Here is a 15,718-nt window from a genome sequence, read left to right on the forward strand (position 1 = left end):
CATGGGGAGGGATGGGTCCATTTCGCTCATTCCAACGTCAATCCCTCCCCCCATCCCAGGGCCTCTGCCCCTCCCTCTGGCACCCTCTGTTCACCAGGGCCTTCTTCCAGCTCTGGGGTGAAGGAGCTTGGACCAGCTTCCTTAATGTCCTCCTAACTCCCTAAATCCAGAAGTGAACCATCATCCTAATGTTTTTTGGTTTTTGGTTTTTTGGTCTTTTGGTCATGTCACTTTTTTCTTCATTGTGGTAAAATATACATAAAATTTACCATTTTAACCATTTTTAAGTATACGTCTCAGCAGCATTAAGTATGTTTGCATTTGTGCCACCATCCTCACCATCCATCTTCAGAACTTTCTCATCTTCCCAAACTGAAACTCTGTCCCCATGAAACACTCACTCCCCATCCCCTCCCCCAGCCCCTGGCCCCCACCATCTACTTCCTGTCTCTATGGATTTGACCCTTCTAGGGACCTCCTATAAATGGAATCAGACAGCATTTATCCTTTTGTGACTGATTTATTTCACTGAGCATATCTTCAAGGTTCAAGCATGTGTCAGAATTTCCTTCCTTTTTAAGGCTGAATGATACTCCATTTACGGATATACCGTTTTTTCTTATCCATTCCTCCGTTGATGGACACTTGGGCTGTTTTCACCTTTTGGCTATTGTGAATAGTGCTGCTATGAACATGGGTGTCCCATCCTAATAATATTTCAATAACCATATATGGGGCACTTATGAGTGCTGGCAGCAAACACAAGACACTTTACAGACGTGGGACTAGTCCCATCTGGCAGATGGCAGGCCAAGGCTCAGAGAGGCGCAGTCACTGGCCCAGATCACACAGCAGAGCTGTGATCCACACCGGGGTCTCTCCTGCCGCTCCCCCGATCCTCCCACCTGGAATGATTTCCTTTGTAGTCTCCCCTGAGGGACTAAAATGCACAACCCTAGCCTCTCAGACACACACACGTGATTCTCTGCTTCCAAAGTACTGTGCCCCAAAGGACAGGCAGAAATGTCTGGGCAACATGCTCCCGCGTGCTCAGTTACTCCATCAACAAACATTCAACAAGAGAAGCCACCACAAGGAGAAGCCCGCGCACCGCAACGAAGAGTAGCCCCTGCTCGCCACAACTAGAGCAAGCCCGCACGCAGCAACGATGACCCAACGCAGCCAAAAATAAACAAATTAATTTAAAAAAAAAAAAGTTCACTGAGCACTTATTATGTGCCAGGCTAAGTGGTGAATATGGCAGACATGTGAGCTCCTGGTTTGCAGTTTGAGGGTCAGGTAGATGCACGATATCAACCCCATGTGATATGTGTTAACAGAGTCACATACGGAATGGACCAGGGACACCTGAGCCCGTGGTCCATCAGGTGCCACACACCCAGCCAGTGTGTCCTGTCTCTTGTATTCAGGGTGGGAAGAGAGAGGCCAGAGGGTCCCATCTGTGCTCCCCACCCCCACTTTCTCCCCGCTCCCTTAGAAACAAGCCAACGACCTGGTATCCACGCTGAAGAGGTGCACACCCCACTACCTCCGCTGCATCAAGCCCAACGAGACCAAGAGGCCCCGTGACTGGGAGGAGAACAGGTGACCCACCCCGCCCCATCTGGGCCAGTCCACACCAGCTGAACCTCCCTCCACAACCCCCCCAGGGTCGTGGGACCCATCAAAGGGCTCACCCAAGCCGACCCCTAGGACCAGTGCAAAACCCCTCAGGGCCCCAGGGTTATACCTAACACTGATCAAGACCCCAAGGGAGGACCCCAGACTGTCTGTAGGATGCCCCAGGGACTAACACGGTCCCCCTCATTCCCCAAACCCCATGTGCCACCCCCTGAAACTGAAACTGACCCCCAAACAAACACAGATCCCCCAGAACCGAGGCCCCCCCAATGCACAAAACTAACTCTCAAGCAGGCCTCTGTGGCCAGCAGTGAACCTCCCTCCCTAGACCTCGGAACTCACCCCCTAAACTGCCTCCAGCACGAATCCAGACACCCCCCCCCAACTCCCAGGACCACCAGGGGACTCAGGCTGCCCTCCCTCCAGGGTCAAGCACCAGGTGGAGTATCTGGGCCTAAAGGAGAACATCAGGGTGCGCCGGGCAGGCTTCGCCTACCGCCGCCAGTTTGCCAAGTTCCTGCAGAGGTGAGGCGCCCTCCGCCACACACACCCTGGCCCCAACACCCAGCCACCCTGCTAGCTGCTCAAACCCTCCCCTGCCCTCCCCCTCCAGGTATGCTATTCTGACCCCCGAGACGTGGCCGCACTGGCGTGGGGACGAGCGTCAGGGGGTCCAGCACTTGCTGCGGGCAGTCAACATGGAGCCAGACCAGTACCAGATGGGGAGCACCAAGGTCTTCGTCAAGAACCCTGAGTCCGTAAGTGTGTGTGTGAGAGACAGACAGACAGACACCAGCATCACCTGCGTGGTCCTGCTCTTCAGGCCACTGTGCGACTGTGGGCACGTTTCCTCTCCCCTCCAAGCCTCAGTTTCTCTATTTAGAAAGTGGGGAGAGTCATAGCCACACCGCAGGATCAGGGCGAGGATTAGACAAAACAGAAAGTCCGAGGCATTGTGCCTGGCACGTAGTAGGTGCTCAAAAAAAACTAAATTAGCTGAACGGTCCATGGTGGCCAGCAAGCAGGTGAAGAAACACATGGCCGCCTGCGGTGACATCCCCTTGGAGGAGATGAGAACTCACAGCTTATCCAGAATGTCTTTTTCTTTTTCTTTTTTTTATTTTTTGTGGCCGTTCCATACAGCTTGCAGGATCTTAGTTCCCCAACCAAGGATTGAACCCGGGCCCTCAGCAGTGAAAGCATGGAGTCCTAACCACTCACTGGGCTGCCAGGGAATTCAGAATGTCTTTTTGACCCTTCCTTTCTTCTTTCTTTCCTCCAGCCCTTTTTTCTTTCTACCGTCTTCATTTTTTCCTTTGCCCTCCTTCCTCCTATCTTGTTTTCTTTCTCCTCTTTTCTTCTTTCATTCCTTCGTTCATGAACACATTTGAGTCCCTGGGCCTGAGATTCAGGTCAAAGTGGCAATTTTCTTATTCCAAGACCTGACCTATTCGGGCCCTGATATTTCCAAGACAAACCTCATTCCACATCCTCCAATATAGGAATAATCCCTCCAGTGTGCTGTCATCAGCTCTTAGCCCATATATATGCGTGAGATGGATATTTTATTTTATTTTTTTGGCCCGTCCCGCAGCATGCAGGATCTTAGGTCCCCCCCCAGGGATTGAACCCGTGTCCCCTGCAGTGGAAGCATGGAGTCCTAACTACTGGACCGTTAGGGAATTCCCAGCTCTTAGCCTTTTATGAGAAGGCTAGAAGCACCACTGACATTATGCCACCTCTGCTTCCAGGGGCAAAAGCAAACAAACAAAGCAGCAATGACAAATAAGTTCTGGGGATCTAAGGTACAGTGCAGTGATTACGGTTGACAGTACTGTATTTATACCTGAAATTTACTAAGAGAGTAGATCTTCAATGTTCTCACCACAAGAAAGACATGGTAATTATGTGACAGGACAGCGGGGTTAGCTAACCTATGTGGTAATCATTTTGCAACATATATGTGCATCAAATTAACTCATGTACACTTTAAACTTACACGGTGTTATATGTCAGTTATATCTCAATAAAGCTGGGGTGGGGGGAGTTTTTTAAAAAGCAACAACAATGACAAGAATAACAAAAAACCAAGGCTAGGAATCCCCTAAGGGCCCATCTGGCCCCCTGCTTCAGTGCAAGGATTGGAAAGCACACAGGGAAATGGTCATCTCAATGAGCTGTACTGCTTCACCAGACTCCCAAGGGAATCTTAGGTTCCCCAGCCCAGGACAAGCTGTAGCACCAGAGAAAGGTATGCTGGGGACGTGGGCCAGGCCCAGGTGGGTGCCCATCACCTGCATAATCATGGCACCTGCTCTATAGCATCTCAGGGACTTTATGAAGACAACCAGGAGATTGTCTGCGTGATTCCCTTGATGTTACTGTAACTTACGAGTAACTGTTCTCTCATCAAAGCAAAAACATAACACAGTGGGGTGGAGGCTCTAGAGATTTCATAGCTACGAAAATAATCTATCTTGGGAGGTCCAGATTCTTCATCCCCCAAATGTGTCTGCATCTACCTCCTAGAGCTTTTCCCTATGGAGGCACTTTGCTCCAAGAAATAAAAACAGTCTAGAATCAAAGCATACAAAGTAGATATTGTTAGCAGTAGAAACTTAGCACAAACCAAAATTGTCCAAGGCTAAAACTGCACCTGGAAGAATTTAAGTGGTAATAGATAAAAAAGAAAGGAAAGAGGGAACGGAAGGAAAAAAAAAAAAAGGAAAATGGGAGGGAAAGAGAGAGAAAGAGAATCCATCTTGCTGGTTACTGGCAGATTGCAATATCTGACTCTGAAAGGAAAAGATAAAAATTGACACTGAAAAAAAACAGACAAAATAAAGCTAGCACTGCCTAAGACGATAGAAGGTAAAATCAAATTTTGACCAAAATTGCAGTCTGCACATTTTGAGGTGGAGAAGGTGAACCAGCTGGAAATAATGAAATTCACAAAGGTAAAAGCTTGCTGGGAAAGTTATATAAGGAAAAAGACTGAAATTTTGCACAGAAAAAAACCTGATCCTGATGAGAATAATTTTAGTAAAATGGAAACAATTTAACTGTGCCAGATCAAAAATTGGTCAAAGAATTAAATTACTTAATGGAGTTGGAGCCTTTCTCAACTAAAAATGCACTTATGTTAGGTTTGGGTTTTGTTTCTTCTAAACGTGGACTCAAAATACCTTGAATGTTCTACACACCTATCGGCCTTCATGGCCCATCATCCCAGGTGTATTAGTTTCCCAGGGTTACTATAACAAAGTACCTGGATGGCTTAACCCAACCGAAATTTAATTTCTCACATTTCTGGAGGCTAGAAATCCAAAATCAAGCTGTCAGCAGGGCCATGCTCCCTCTGAAGTTTCCAGGAAAGGATCCTTCTTCGCCTTTCCCTAACTTCTGGCGATTGCCAGCAATCCTTGGCATTCCTTGGTGTGTAGATGTATCACCTCTACATCCTTAGTGTAGAGTCTCTGCCTCTGGCATCACATGGCCTTCTCCTCTGTGTGTCTGGGTCCAAATTTCCCTCTTCTTATAAAGACACCAGTCAGACTGGATTTAGGGCTCACCCTACTCCAGTATAACCTCATGTTAACTTGGTTACATCTGCAAAGACCCTCTCTCCAGATGAGGTCACAATCATAAGTTCCCACCAAGTGGACAGGAGTTTTGGGAGAACGCTATTCAACCCAGTACACCAGGGCCAAGCTCAGATTTGGGGCACACCCACCCCTGCCTTTCCCAGCATAAAGGAGATGCCTTTAAAACTCTGGAGACAGGAAGATTCATTTCCCAAACTGAAAACAAATCCTCTTCACTGGGCAGAAATAACAAGGTTGGAGGACACTTGTCCTGGTTGACTGGCCCACCCCCAGTTCTGCATGGCTGGTCTCCCTTTACTCATAACTGTCCTTCCCTCGGCAAACCACAGAATGCATTTACGTGCCCTCCAGACACCCTATACAAGGCATTACTTGAACGTGCTTTGCACACATACCCATGGACCCACAGAGCATTGGTCTGAGAATCAAAAGAAGATGTAAATGCCAGTCAACTCCCTGCAACCTGTGAACCTGCGATGTTTTTTTTTTCCTGATGAGAACTCCCCACTTTTTATGAACAGTTATTAAACACCCACAGCTTTAAAAGTCCTTCAAGGTATATATTTTTAAAGTGAGAATTCTTTTAGTCCTGGCAAGGAAGCCTGGGGTTTCTGGGAGACATCAGCCACCTTGGTCAGCAAAGTGGCAGCCACGCTTTCAGCAGTGATGTGATATTTGTGTATTTGAGAAACCCCTCTGGGTGAAATGTCAATTATTTTTCTAAATAAAGCCCGACTTTATTTTCAATACTTTTCCCATTTTCACTGATTGACAATGCTGTCCCTTCTGTCACTAAATTTCCATTTGAATTATGACATTTCCCCATCATCCATCCTGGTCCAACTGGTTGTTCTATTCTTTGACCAGCACCCCATTGTTTTTATTACTGTAGATTTGTAATATTTGCATATCCAGTAGGTTCCTTTCCCTGATATAGTCACCGGTTATTGTTCCAGATGACTTGCTCTAATATAGTTTATTCTCTAAGTCCCCTGTGGGTGGAGACTCTTAAAATTCAAAAGCCTTTTCTCTGCTTTCTGTGAAAGCTTCCTTTCCAGGGCTGCCATGGATGGGTGTGCAGGTTGTATACTGCACAACCATGTGGTAGTCGGTCACATCCCAGTCCTATCCATCAGATTTTCATATCTGCAGTACTTTGTTGGTTTTCCAAGATGCACACTGGTTTGCATTTCTAACATCTCTGAAACTGAAGTGTACCTCACATGGATGACATGCCATAGCTTAATTAGCATGAGAAACCATGATGTTATACCATTTCCGGTAAGACCACACAGCTAGTAAGTGGCAGAGCTGGGATTTGAACCCAGCAAGACAAACCTGCAGTTATAATTTAATGCAGAAGATTGTGCCCCGTATTGGGACCCTGGGTCTGGTCATTTGGAGAAAGACAAAATTTTTTGCCCACAGTGTAAGAGGATGTGTGCGGGTGCCTGTCAGCAAGAGCACGTGGGTGGGGTGGGCTCAGGGGAAACTGGAGACTGTGTTCCCCGGGGAGATGCCAGGACCCATGGGCCCTCCTTCTTGCCCAGCTCTTCCTTCTGGAGGAGATGCGAGAGCGCAAGTTCGATGGCTTTGCCCGCACCATCCAGAAGGCCTGGCGGCGCCATGTGGCAGTCCGGAAGTACGAGGAGATGCGGGAGGAAGGTGAGAGGCTGCAGGTGGGAGGCTGGGGCTGAGGACAGAGGGGCCTGGAGGAGCCAGGCTGTGACCTCTGCCCCCCACCCTGTGTCGCCACAGCTTCCAACATCCTGCTGAACAAGAAGGAGCGGAGACGGAACAGCATCAATAGGAACTTCGTCGGGGACTACCTGGGGCTGGAGGAGCGGCCGGAGCTGCGTCAGTTCCTGGGCAAGAGGGAGCGAGTGGACTTTGCTGACTCGGTCAACAAGTACGACCGCCGCTTCAAGGTGAGGCACTAGCAGGCGGCCACATCTGGGACCCTGACCCCAGCCTGGCCACCCCCCACCAGAGGTACACCCTCATCTGGCCCAGACACACCTGCCCACAGGTATAGGCTCAACTAATGTAGATACAGCTGTCCATCAAATACGCCCTCGTGTAGCCCAGACACACCTGTCTATCAGGTACATCTTCACCTGGCCAGACACATCTGTCCATAATTACACACTCACCTTGTTCAGAAGCCCTGACCACAGATTCACCTTCACTTATCCGGGACATACCTATCCATTAAGTACATTCTCACCCAGTCTAGACAGACCTCTCAGTTAGACACAACTTCACCTGGCTCAAATACACCTGTGCACAGGTAAACTCTCATCGGTCCTGGGCACCCATGTCCAGCAGGCATACCTTCACCTACCCTGTACCTGTTCACTGCCCAGAAACCCCTTTCTAGCCAATATACCCTTACTTAACCTCCTGTTTCTTACATAAAGTAACCACTCATGTAGCTTCACATGGAGGGACCCTCACCTGACCTGTCCTTCACCTGACCTGCCAGCGCTACCTCTCTGCCTGAGGTTGATCCCCTGGGGCCAGGCTGCCGATGCCCGGGGCTCCTACCACCAGTCTCTCTGGTTTTGCATCCTCATAGGCCATCAAGAGGGACTTGATCCTGACGCCCAAGTGTGTGTATGTGATCGGGCGGGAGAAGGTGAAGAAGGGACCTGAGAAGGGCCAGGTGCGTGAGGTCCTGAAGAAGAAGCTGGAGATCCAGGCCTTACGGGGAGTTTCCCTCAGGTGGGGCTCCCACAGGCACCCCCGCCAGCCCCCTTCATTCTCAGCTGCCCTCTTACTTGTTACCCCATCTGTCACCCTGAACGTCTTACCTGCTGCTGTACCTGCAACCTTCTCTTGGTCCTACCTGTCGCCTTCACCTGCCCTTGCATTCATGATCCTTATTTGCCAACAGCACCTGTCCCCTCACCTGACCCTTACCACCTTTTCCAGCTCCTTGCCACCTCTCCCGTTTCCCCCCACATGTGTAACCCCTCACTTGCCCCTTACCTGACCCCTGACCCTCCCCTGTCGCATCTCAAATGTCAGTCCTTCTGCCAGCCTCACCTGTCACTCTCACCTGCCTTTCCTCCCGCCCCTCCTCCAGCACGAGGCAGGATGACTTCTTCATCCTCCAAGAAGACACGGCCGACAGCTTCCTGGAGAGCGTCTTCAAGACCGAGTTCGTCAGCCTCCTGTGCAAGCGCTTCGAGGAGGCGGTGCGGAGGCCCCTGCCCCTCACCTTCAGCGACACGTACGACCCTCACCTCCTGCACCATCCTCGGGCTGGGCACTGCTTCCTCCTCCGCCTCACGGACCGGCCGAAATGAGCCCGTGCCTCGCCCCCTCCCACCCCAGCCCGGGTCCGGCAAGGATGGGATGGGGAGGTGACCCCATCTTGGGGGAAGGTGGGGACCCCCACAGCTTCCTCCTCTCCTCACAGACTACAGTTCCGGGTGAAGAAGGAGGGCTGGGGCGGAGGTGGCACCCGCAGCGTCACTTTCTCCCGTGGCTCCGGCGACGTGGCGATGCTCAAGGCTAGCGGCCGGACCCTCTCGGTCGGCGTGGGTGATGGACTGCCCAAAAGCTCCAGTGAGTCTACGCCGAACCGGGAGACAGAGACGAAGAGGCGCTCAGGAAGAGGCGGGCCCCTAGGGGCGGGACCAGCCATAGGGACCAATCAAGGACGTGGGGGTGGAGCCAGTGGCGCGGGGCCAAGGGTGGGTGAGCGCCATGGAGGGGCGGGACTTGAGAGACCTAAAGAGAGAACGCGGCCGTGAAGAGGGCAGGGCTCGCGAGGTGACCAATGAGTGGGCGAGAAACATGGAAGGGGCGAGGCCAGGGAGTCCACCCTTGAGCCGGCTATGAATGGGGAGAGCCTTGGAGTGGCCGGGCCCAGGAGCCAATGAGAGATAGGTTCCCGGAGGGGCGGAGCCAATTATTGGGCGGAACCAGTGTTCCAGTAACTAAGGGGCTCCCTCCTGATGGGAGAGCCAGTGAGCCGGGGGGGCGGGGACCGCGGCGGAGCCACAGAGTGGATTAGACTTGTGGGCGGGGCCAAAAAGCTCGTCTGGTCACCACTCAAATCCCTACATCTTTTCCCCTTTCCCTTTCAGAGCCTACACGGAAGGGAATGGCCCAGGGAAAACCTAGAAGGTCGGCCCAGGCCCCTACCCGGGCAGCTCCCGGGCCCCCTAGAGGTGAGGAGACACCCCCCACTAAGTGTCTTCCTTGCCTCTTGTGGGCTCCAAGGCCTAAGCCAGACCTCTTGTCGACAGGATCTAACAAGCAGAGTTGACCATGCTCTTCTTTTCTGTCCAGAACTCTCCATAGCTCCCCATCTCCCAAAGAATAAAGGCAAAGCTTAGTTTGGTATTCAAAGCCCTTCAGAATCCGAACCCAGCTAACTACTGACCTCTTCTCTCCTCCCACCTTACACTCCTGTCATGCAAGCTACATGTTATTTTGCCAACTTACCAAATTTGTTCTTACCTCCAGGCCTTTGCTTGGGCTGTTTGCTCTGCCTGTCTCCCAAATTCCTACTCCACTTGAGCTCTTATTCATCCTCCAAGACTCACCCACAAAAGCCCTCCTACAGAAGAGGGTAGGGGAAAATCTTACCCCTTCAGAGTCTCCCTCTAGGGCGTCCTAGCCCCAGGGTCTCTCTCTCCAGGCCATTCCTTACCATACTGGGTTAAGAGTAGCTGCCTCTTCCCTCAGACAGGGAACTTGGTGCCAAGTCCCCCCAAATCCTCCTAGCATCACCCTGACAAATGCCCCCATCTCATTGCAGGCCTGGATCGCAATGGGGTGCCTCCCTCTGCCAGAGGGGGCCCCCTACCCCTGGAGTTCACATCCAGACGGGGCTCCCAGAAGCCACCACAGGGCCCTCCGTCCTCAGCCTTGGGGGCCAGCAGACGCCCACGGGCACAGCCCCCCTCGGAGCACAACACGGAATTCCTCAATGTGCCTGACCAGGGCATGGCTGGGTAGGTGGTGTGGGAGGGCAACCCCAGGACCTGGGGGAGTGTCTGGGGCTATGACGAGTGCCTTCATGTGCCCACAGCATGCAGAGGAAGCGCAGCATAGGGCAGAGACCTGTGCCTGGCGTGGGCCGACCTAAGCCCCAGCCACGGACACATGGCCCAAGGTGCCGGGCACTGTACCAGTACGTGGGCCAAGATGTGGACGAGCTGAGCTTCAACGTGAACGAGGTCATCGAGATCCTCATGGAAGGTGTGTGTGCCAGGGCAGAAATGGGAGGAGCCAGGGTCTGGAGGTCACCTCCTAAGCCACCCTGGGAGCCTGGCCTCACTTGTATCGCACACCGTACCCCAGCCTCATTCTTCTCACCTGTCAAGCACTAGGACTAATGGCAGAACCTACTTTGTGAGTAGGAAATGGGCCATGTCTGGATGGCCCAGGCCTCCAGACCTCCTACCTTGCCCCTGGGTTGCCCCTAGAGGAGCCTGGGACTCAACAGCACCCTCTGCAGATGGGTAGGGGAACCCTTAGGGGTCATTCCTGGTTCCACCAAGGGGATTATGGAGGGACCTATAGGAGGAGATGGATGAGGGATGAGCACAAGTGAATGGTCTAGAAAATGTCAGAGTGTGAGCCAGTGGCAAGGAAAACCCACGCGTTGCTCCCTCCCTTCCTTCTGTCTTCTCTTTTTTTTTTGGAAGTCCCCTAAAAGACATGTTTTTTCTTTTCTTTGCCGCACCGCTCGGTTCGTGCGATGTTAGTTCCTGGACCAGGGATCAAACCCGGACCCTCAGCAGTGAGAGCACAGAGTCCTAACCACTGGACCGCTGGGGAATTGCCCTTCTGTCTTCTCTTTTCAGCTTCTGCCTTATGCCAGGCCAGTGCAGACGAACAAGACAGAAAGACAGACACAGAGCCAGCATGAAAGGCTTTCTCCAGAGTGGGCTGGGCTCAGCCTCACGCTCTCTTCTCTCCCACAGATTCCTCAGGCTGGTGGAAAGGCCGGCTGCATGGCCAGGAGGGCCTTTTCCCAGGAAACTACGTGGAGAAGATCTGAGCGGGACAGGGGCCTGGGATTCTGCCATCCCACCTGCCTGCCTGGATCCTGCCAGGAGCCAGGCCCTGCAATGCGGGTCTCGTTTCCCTTGGCTGCATTGGCCAGAAGGTCCAGTCCTGTGGCCTCCAGCCCAGCCTAGCCCAGGTCCTGGGTCTAGGGGTCACCACTTAAGCCACCCCCGGGCCCTGGCTTCCCCCAAGGCACACCTGTTTCCTCCTGTGTCAAACAGGGCTAACAGCAGAACCTACCTCCCAGCTGCCTTGTGAGTAGGAAGTAAGTTGTGTCCTGCAGGCAAAGTGCTGGGCACAGTCGGGGGGACCTTGACAAGCTTGACTTCCCTCCTTCTCTCACCACTGAGGCAATAAATGTTTGCCGAGTGAAAACATGAGTTAACTTACTGAGCCCCAACAAGGACCACCTTCTCACAACCCTGTGGGGTGGGAGCAGCGAATATCCCATTTTACAGATGGAAAAATGGAGGCTCGGAGAGGTTTAGTCACTCACCCAAGATTGCACAGAGCCAAGTCTTGAACTCAGATATGCTTCTGCCCCTCACAAAGTTTGAGTTTGTCTCACTTGCTAGCTTCCAGAAGCTGCATGCCAGCTTTCCTGCAGCAAATGTTCCAGTGGGTCCTGTCAGCTTTGACTCTGCACGCCCCCCCCCAAACAAACTGGGACCCTACTGGACCCTGACAAAGGAGGCAGGTCCCACATGGCCCCCCATAATTCACCCTGAACCCTGACCCCCACCCCATGTCTGTGTTTTCTTAGCCCTCACTCACCTGGCATCAGGACCAGTTCTGACATTCGAGGACCCTGGCCTTCTGCACTTATTGTCATGGTGAAGAGGGGGTCAGCCTAGCTACCAGCTGTCTGTTGGTCCCCGCAGCTGTCTCCAAACCAGTGCCAGAGTCTGAGCCTTTCAGACCTCCCTGCAGGTGCAGCTGAAACCTTAGGTCTGACCCTAAGGATCCTGACTTTCCAAATGAACACCCCCTCTGTGCTCAGCCCCACAAAGAGCGGTCAGTCTGGGAGACATGGAGCCAGATGGGTGGGGTCAGGACTGAGCCAGAGAAGGGACAGGGGCTGGAGCAGGGGAGGGAGATGCAGAGAGAGTGTGGACATTGCTGGAGGAGCCAAGAAGGATGAAAAGGGTCAGCAGATCTTTTTTTTTTTTTAATTTTATTTTTATTTATTTATATATATTTTTTGGCTGCATTGGGTCTTTGTTGCTGTGCGCGGGCTTTCTCTAGCTGCGGTGAGCAGGGAATGCTCTTTGTTGCGGTGCGCGGGCTTCTCACTGAGGTGGCTTCTCTTGTTGTGGAGCACGGGCTCTAGGCGCGCGGGCTGCAGTACTTGTGGCGCACGGGCTTAGTTATTCCATGGCATGTGGGACCTTCCCCGACCAGGGCTGGGAACCCATGTCCCCTGCATTGGCAGGCAGATTCTTGACCACTGCGCCACCAGGGAAGCCCTGGGTCAGCAGATCTTGATGGCAAATACCACACAGAGTGATCTATGCTGTGATGGGAGGACTCCAGGCAGAGGACACCTACCCACCTGGGGGATGGGAGATGAGGTATCAAAGAAAGACTGGTCAGCAGAGCCTTCTGTAGAATCTACACCTACCTGGGAAGCTGAGCGTGGCTGGGAAAAAAAAATCCCAATTTTGCAGCTGGGTCTCAACAGCCCTTTTATTAGCCAATCACTATACAAAAGCATTTAACCAGTCCCTTGAATGTCCCTGGTTCTCTGCATCTCTGACTTTTGCCCCTCCATTGCCCAGTCACCACTGTGCGTGTCTCTCTGCAAGACTTAGATTGGGGGACGGAGTGGGGGAGGACTGTGTGAGCCACCACCTCATCAGCTGGGCATTTCCTGGTGCTGAAGGGGAATGAGGGCCTCTGTCTCCCTTCTCTGCCCTAGAATTCATCATGCAGGCTGCCCCCACTCCTGGCACTTTGGGATACAGCCCTGTGGCCCCACTGCCATAGCAGGCACCCTGTTTGCAGGAAGTGGGGCCTTCCGGGCAGGACTGATGGGTGAGGTTTGGGCGAGGCACTGGGGATGAAGAAGGGAGTGGGTTTGACATCTTCTAACAGACAGCATCTCACATCTAGGTTATAAGCATCTTCGGACTGCAAACCTCAGAGTCAGCTTGGTCCCACCCACTCAGCAACATCCTGTTGACTCTTTTACAAAATTTCTTAAGTTGGGCCCCTCCTCTCCCTTTCTTGGTTCCCTGTCCTTTCTGGGACCTCGCCCCACCCTTCCCCAGATTGCACCAACCTCCCCTGCGCGCACACACACACACACACACACACACACACACACACACATCCCTCCACCCTGCATCAAAATGATGTTTTTTAATTAAGGAGTTTTTAATACAGTTAATGAGTTTTAACTGTATTAATGATAATCAAAAGAAAACAGTTTTTTAAAATTCAAACAGCCCATGGGAATTCCCTGGCCGTCCAGTGGTTAGGACTCCGCGCTTTCACTGTGGTGGGCCCGGGTTCGATCCCTGGTCGGGGAACTAAGACACAAGGGGTTTTTTTGGCCGCACCGCACAAGCTGCATGGTGCCGCCAAAAAAAAAAAAAAAAAAAATTCAAACAGCCCAAGAGTGTGAAAAATCTGTCTTCCCCTCACTCGGAAATTCCTGTCCCCCCCAACTTGTTAACGTCTGTCTCCTTCCAGTGGTATTCTTAGCGTATAAAAGCAGATAGGGGGCTTCCCTGGTGGCGCAGTGGTTGAGAATCTGCCTGCCAATGCAGAGGACACGGGTTCGAGCCCTGGTCTGGGAAGATCGCATATGCCGCGGAGCAACTAGGCCCGTGAACCACAAATACTGAGCCTGCGCGTCTGGAGCCTGTGCTCCGCAACAAGAGAGGCCGCGATAGTGAGAGGCCCGCGCACCGCGATGAAGAGTGGCCCCCGCTTGCCACAACTAGAGAAAGCCCTCGCACAGAAACGAAGACCCAACACAGCCAAAAATAAATAAATAAATTTTTTTAAAAAGTAAAAAAAAAAAAAAACTGATTTAAAAAAGCAGATAGGTACATCTTATGTATATATAGATGGAAATACACCGTACGTAAAGCCTACACTTGCCTAGAACTCAACAAATACTTCCTGAATGGTTAAATAATGTATTATAGAGATCTGAGATCAAAGATCCACTTTACCGTCCCCACAATGACCCATCCTCCAAACGACAACCGGCGATCAGATGGTGTACCTCCCCCTGCTAAAGATCCAAGATTAGAATAGAGATCACATGCCTCTCTTTCCATGGTTCACAAGGTCCCTGCATGACCTTTCTTGCACCATGTCCACTTTCTGACCTCCACTCCCTGCCTCCACTCTGCTCCAGCAGTGAGTTGATCACCTCATTGTTTCTTGAAAAAGACAAGCTTGTCCCTCCCCAACTCAGGCCACTTGCACCAGCTGTCCATTCTTCCCAGAGTGCTGTGGCCCCCTGACCTTCTATTGGCTCACTCCTTCCTGACCATCAGGTGACAGCTCAGAAGTCACCTCACAGAGAAACTTTCCTGACCCATCACCATCACATCCTTCTGGGGGTTTTTCTGTTTTGTTTTGTTTTTCCTTTGTAGCACTTAATATAACGTAAGATCGTTTGCTGCATGTGTTGATTCATTGCCTGTTGCCCCATTTTAAACTGTGAGCGGACTCTGGGAGTGGGGATGTTGGTCTGTCCTGTTATCTCTGGGTCCCCAGCGCCTAGCACAGAGTAGGCACTCAAGAAACGTAGGTTGGGGCTTCCCTGGTGGCGCAATGGTTGAGAATCTGCCTGCTAATGCAGGGAACACGGGTTCGAGCCCTGTCTGGGAAGATCCCACATGCCGCGGAGCGACTGGACCCGTGAGCCACAACTACTGAGCCTGCGCGTCTGGAGCCTGTGCTCCGCAACAAGAGAGGCCGCGATAGTGAGAGGCTCGCGCACCGCGATGAAGAGCGGCCCCCGCTTGCCGCAACTAGAGAAAGCCCTCGCACAGAAACGAAGACCCAACACAGCCATAAATAAATAAATAAATAAATCCCATTTAAAAAAAAAAAAAAAAAAAGTCATGTTCCTTGCTTTAAAAAAGAAAGAAAGAAAGAAAAGAAACGTAGGTTGGATAGGTGACTCATTCCACGCCGGTATACCCAAGGCTCTCCATCCATCCTCCTGAAAACACGCACCTCTCCATCCTTAGACTACACCCGTTCCGGGAGTCCCGAGGACGGACAGTTGGCTTGCTTCCTGCCCTTGGCTATCTCAGCAGACCCATTCCAACGTCAGAACTAAGCGCATTGAAAATTTTGACGGCCACTGCCAATTTCCCTCCAAAGAGGAGGCCCTCTAAACACGACCTCTTCAAAAAAGAGAACCGCTGTTTATCCCCTTTCGAGGTATGGTGACGGGACTGGAGAGGATGAAGATG

General features: G+C 51.8%; 1 protein-coding gene across 1 annotated transcript in view; it reads left to right on the forward strand.

The window, feature by feature from the left end:
- The window catches only part of MYO1F (myosin IF), a 33,884-nt gene extending 22,263 nt beyond the window's left edge, over nucleotides 1-11,621 (forward strand). Inside the window, exons 19-30 of the mRNA XM_061189057.1 lie at nucleotides 1,499-1,605; nucleotides 2,068-2,166; nucleotides 2,255-2,399; nucleotides 6,797-6,911; nucleotides 7,005-7,174; nucleotides 7,825-7,970; nucleotides 8,335-8,481; nucleotides 8,671-8,819; nucleotides 9,344-9,427; nucleotides 10,021-10,216; nucleotides 10,294-10,463; nucleotides 11,192-11,621. Of these exons, the coding sequence (XP_061045040.1) occupies nucleotides 1,499-1,605; nucleotides 2,068-2,166; nucleotides 2,255-2,399; nucleotides 6,797-6,911; nucleotides 7,005-7,174; nucleotides 7,825-7,970; nucleotides 8,335-8,481; nucleotides 8,671-8,819; nucleotides 9,344-9,427; nucleotides 10,021-10,216; nucleotides 10,294-10,463; nucleotides 11,192-11,268 (1,605 nt within the window). The 3' untranslated portion in view covers nucleotides 11,269-11,621. The remainder of the gene's footprint in view (nucleotides 1-1,498; nucleotides 1,606-2,067; nucleotides 2,167-2,254; nucleotides 2,400-6,796; nucleotides 6,912-7,004; nucleotides 7,175-7,824; nucleotides 7,971-8,334; nucleotides 8,482-8,670; nucleotides 8,820-9,343; nucleotides 9,428-10,020; nucleotides 10,217-10,293; nucleotides 10,464-11,191) is intronic.
- The last annotated feature ends 4,097 nt before the right edge of the window (nucleotides 11,622-15,718 follow it).

The sequence above is a fragment of the Eubalaena glacialis genome, chromosome 4 (assembly GCF_028564815.1).
Source record: "Eubalaena glacialis isolate mEubGla1 chromosome 4, mEubGla1.1.hap2.+ XY, whole genome shotgun sequence".
NCBI lineage: Eukaryota > Metazoa > Chordata > Mammalia > Artiodactyla > Balaenidae > Eubalaena > Eubalaena glacialis.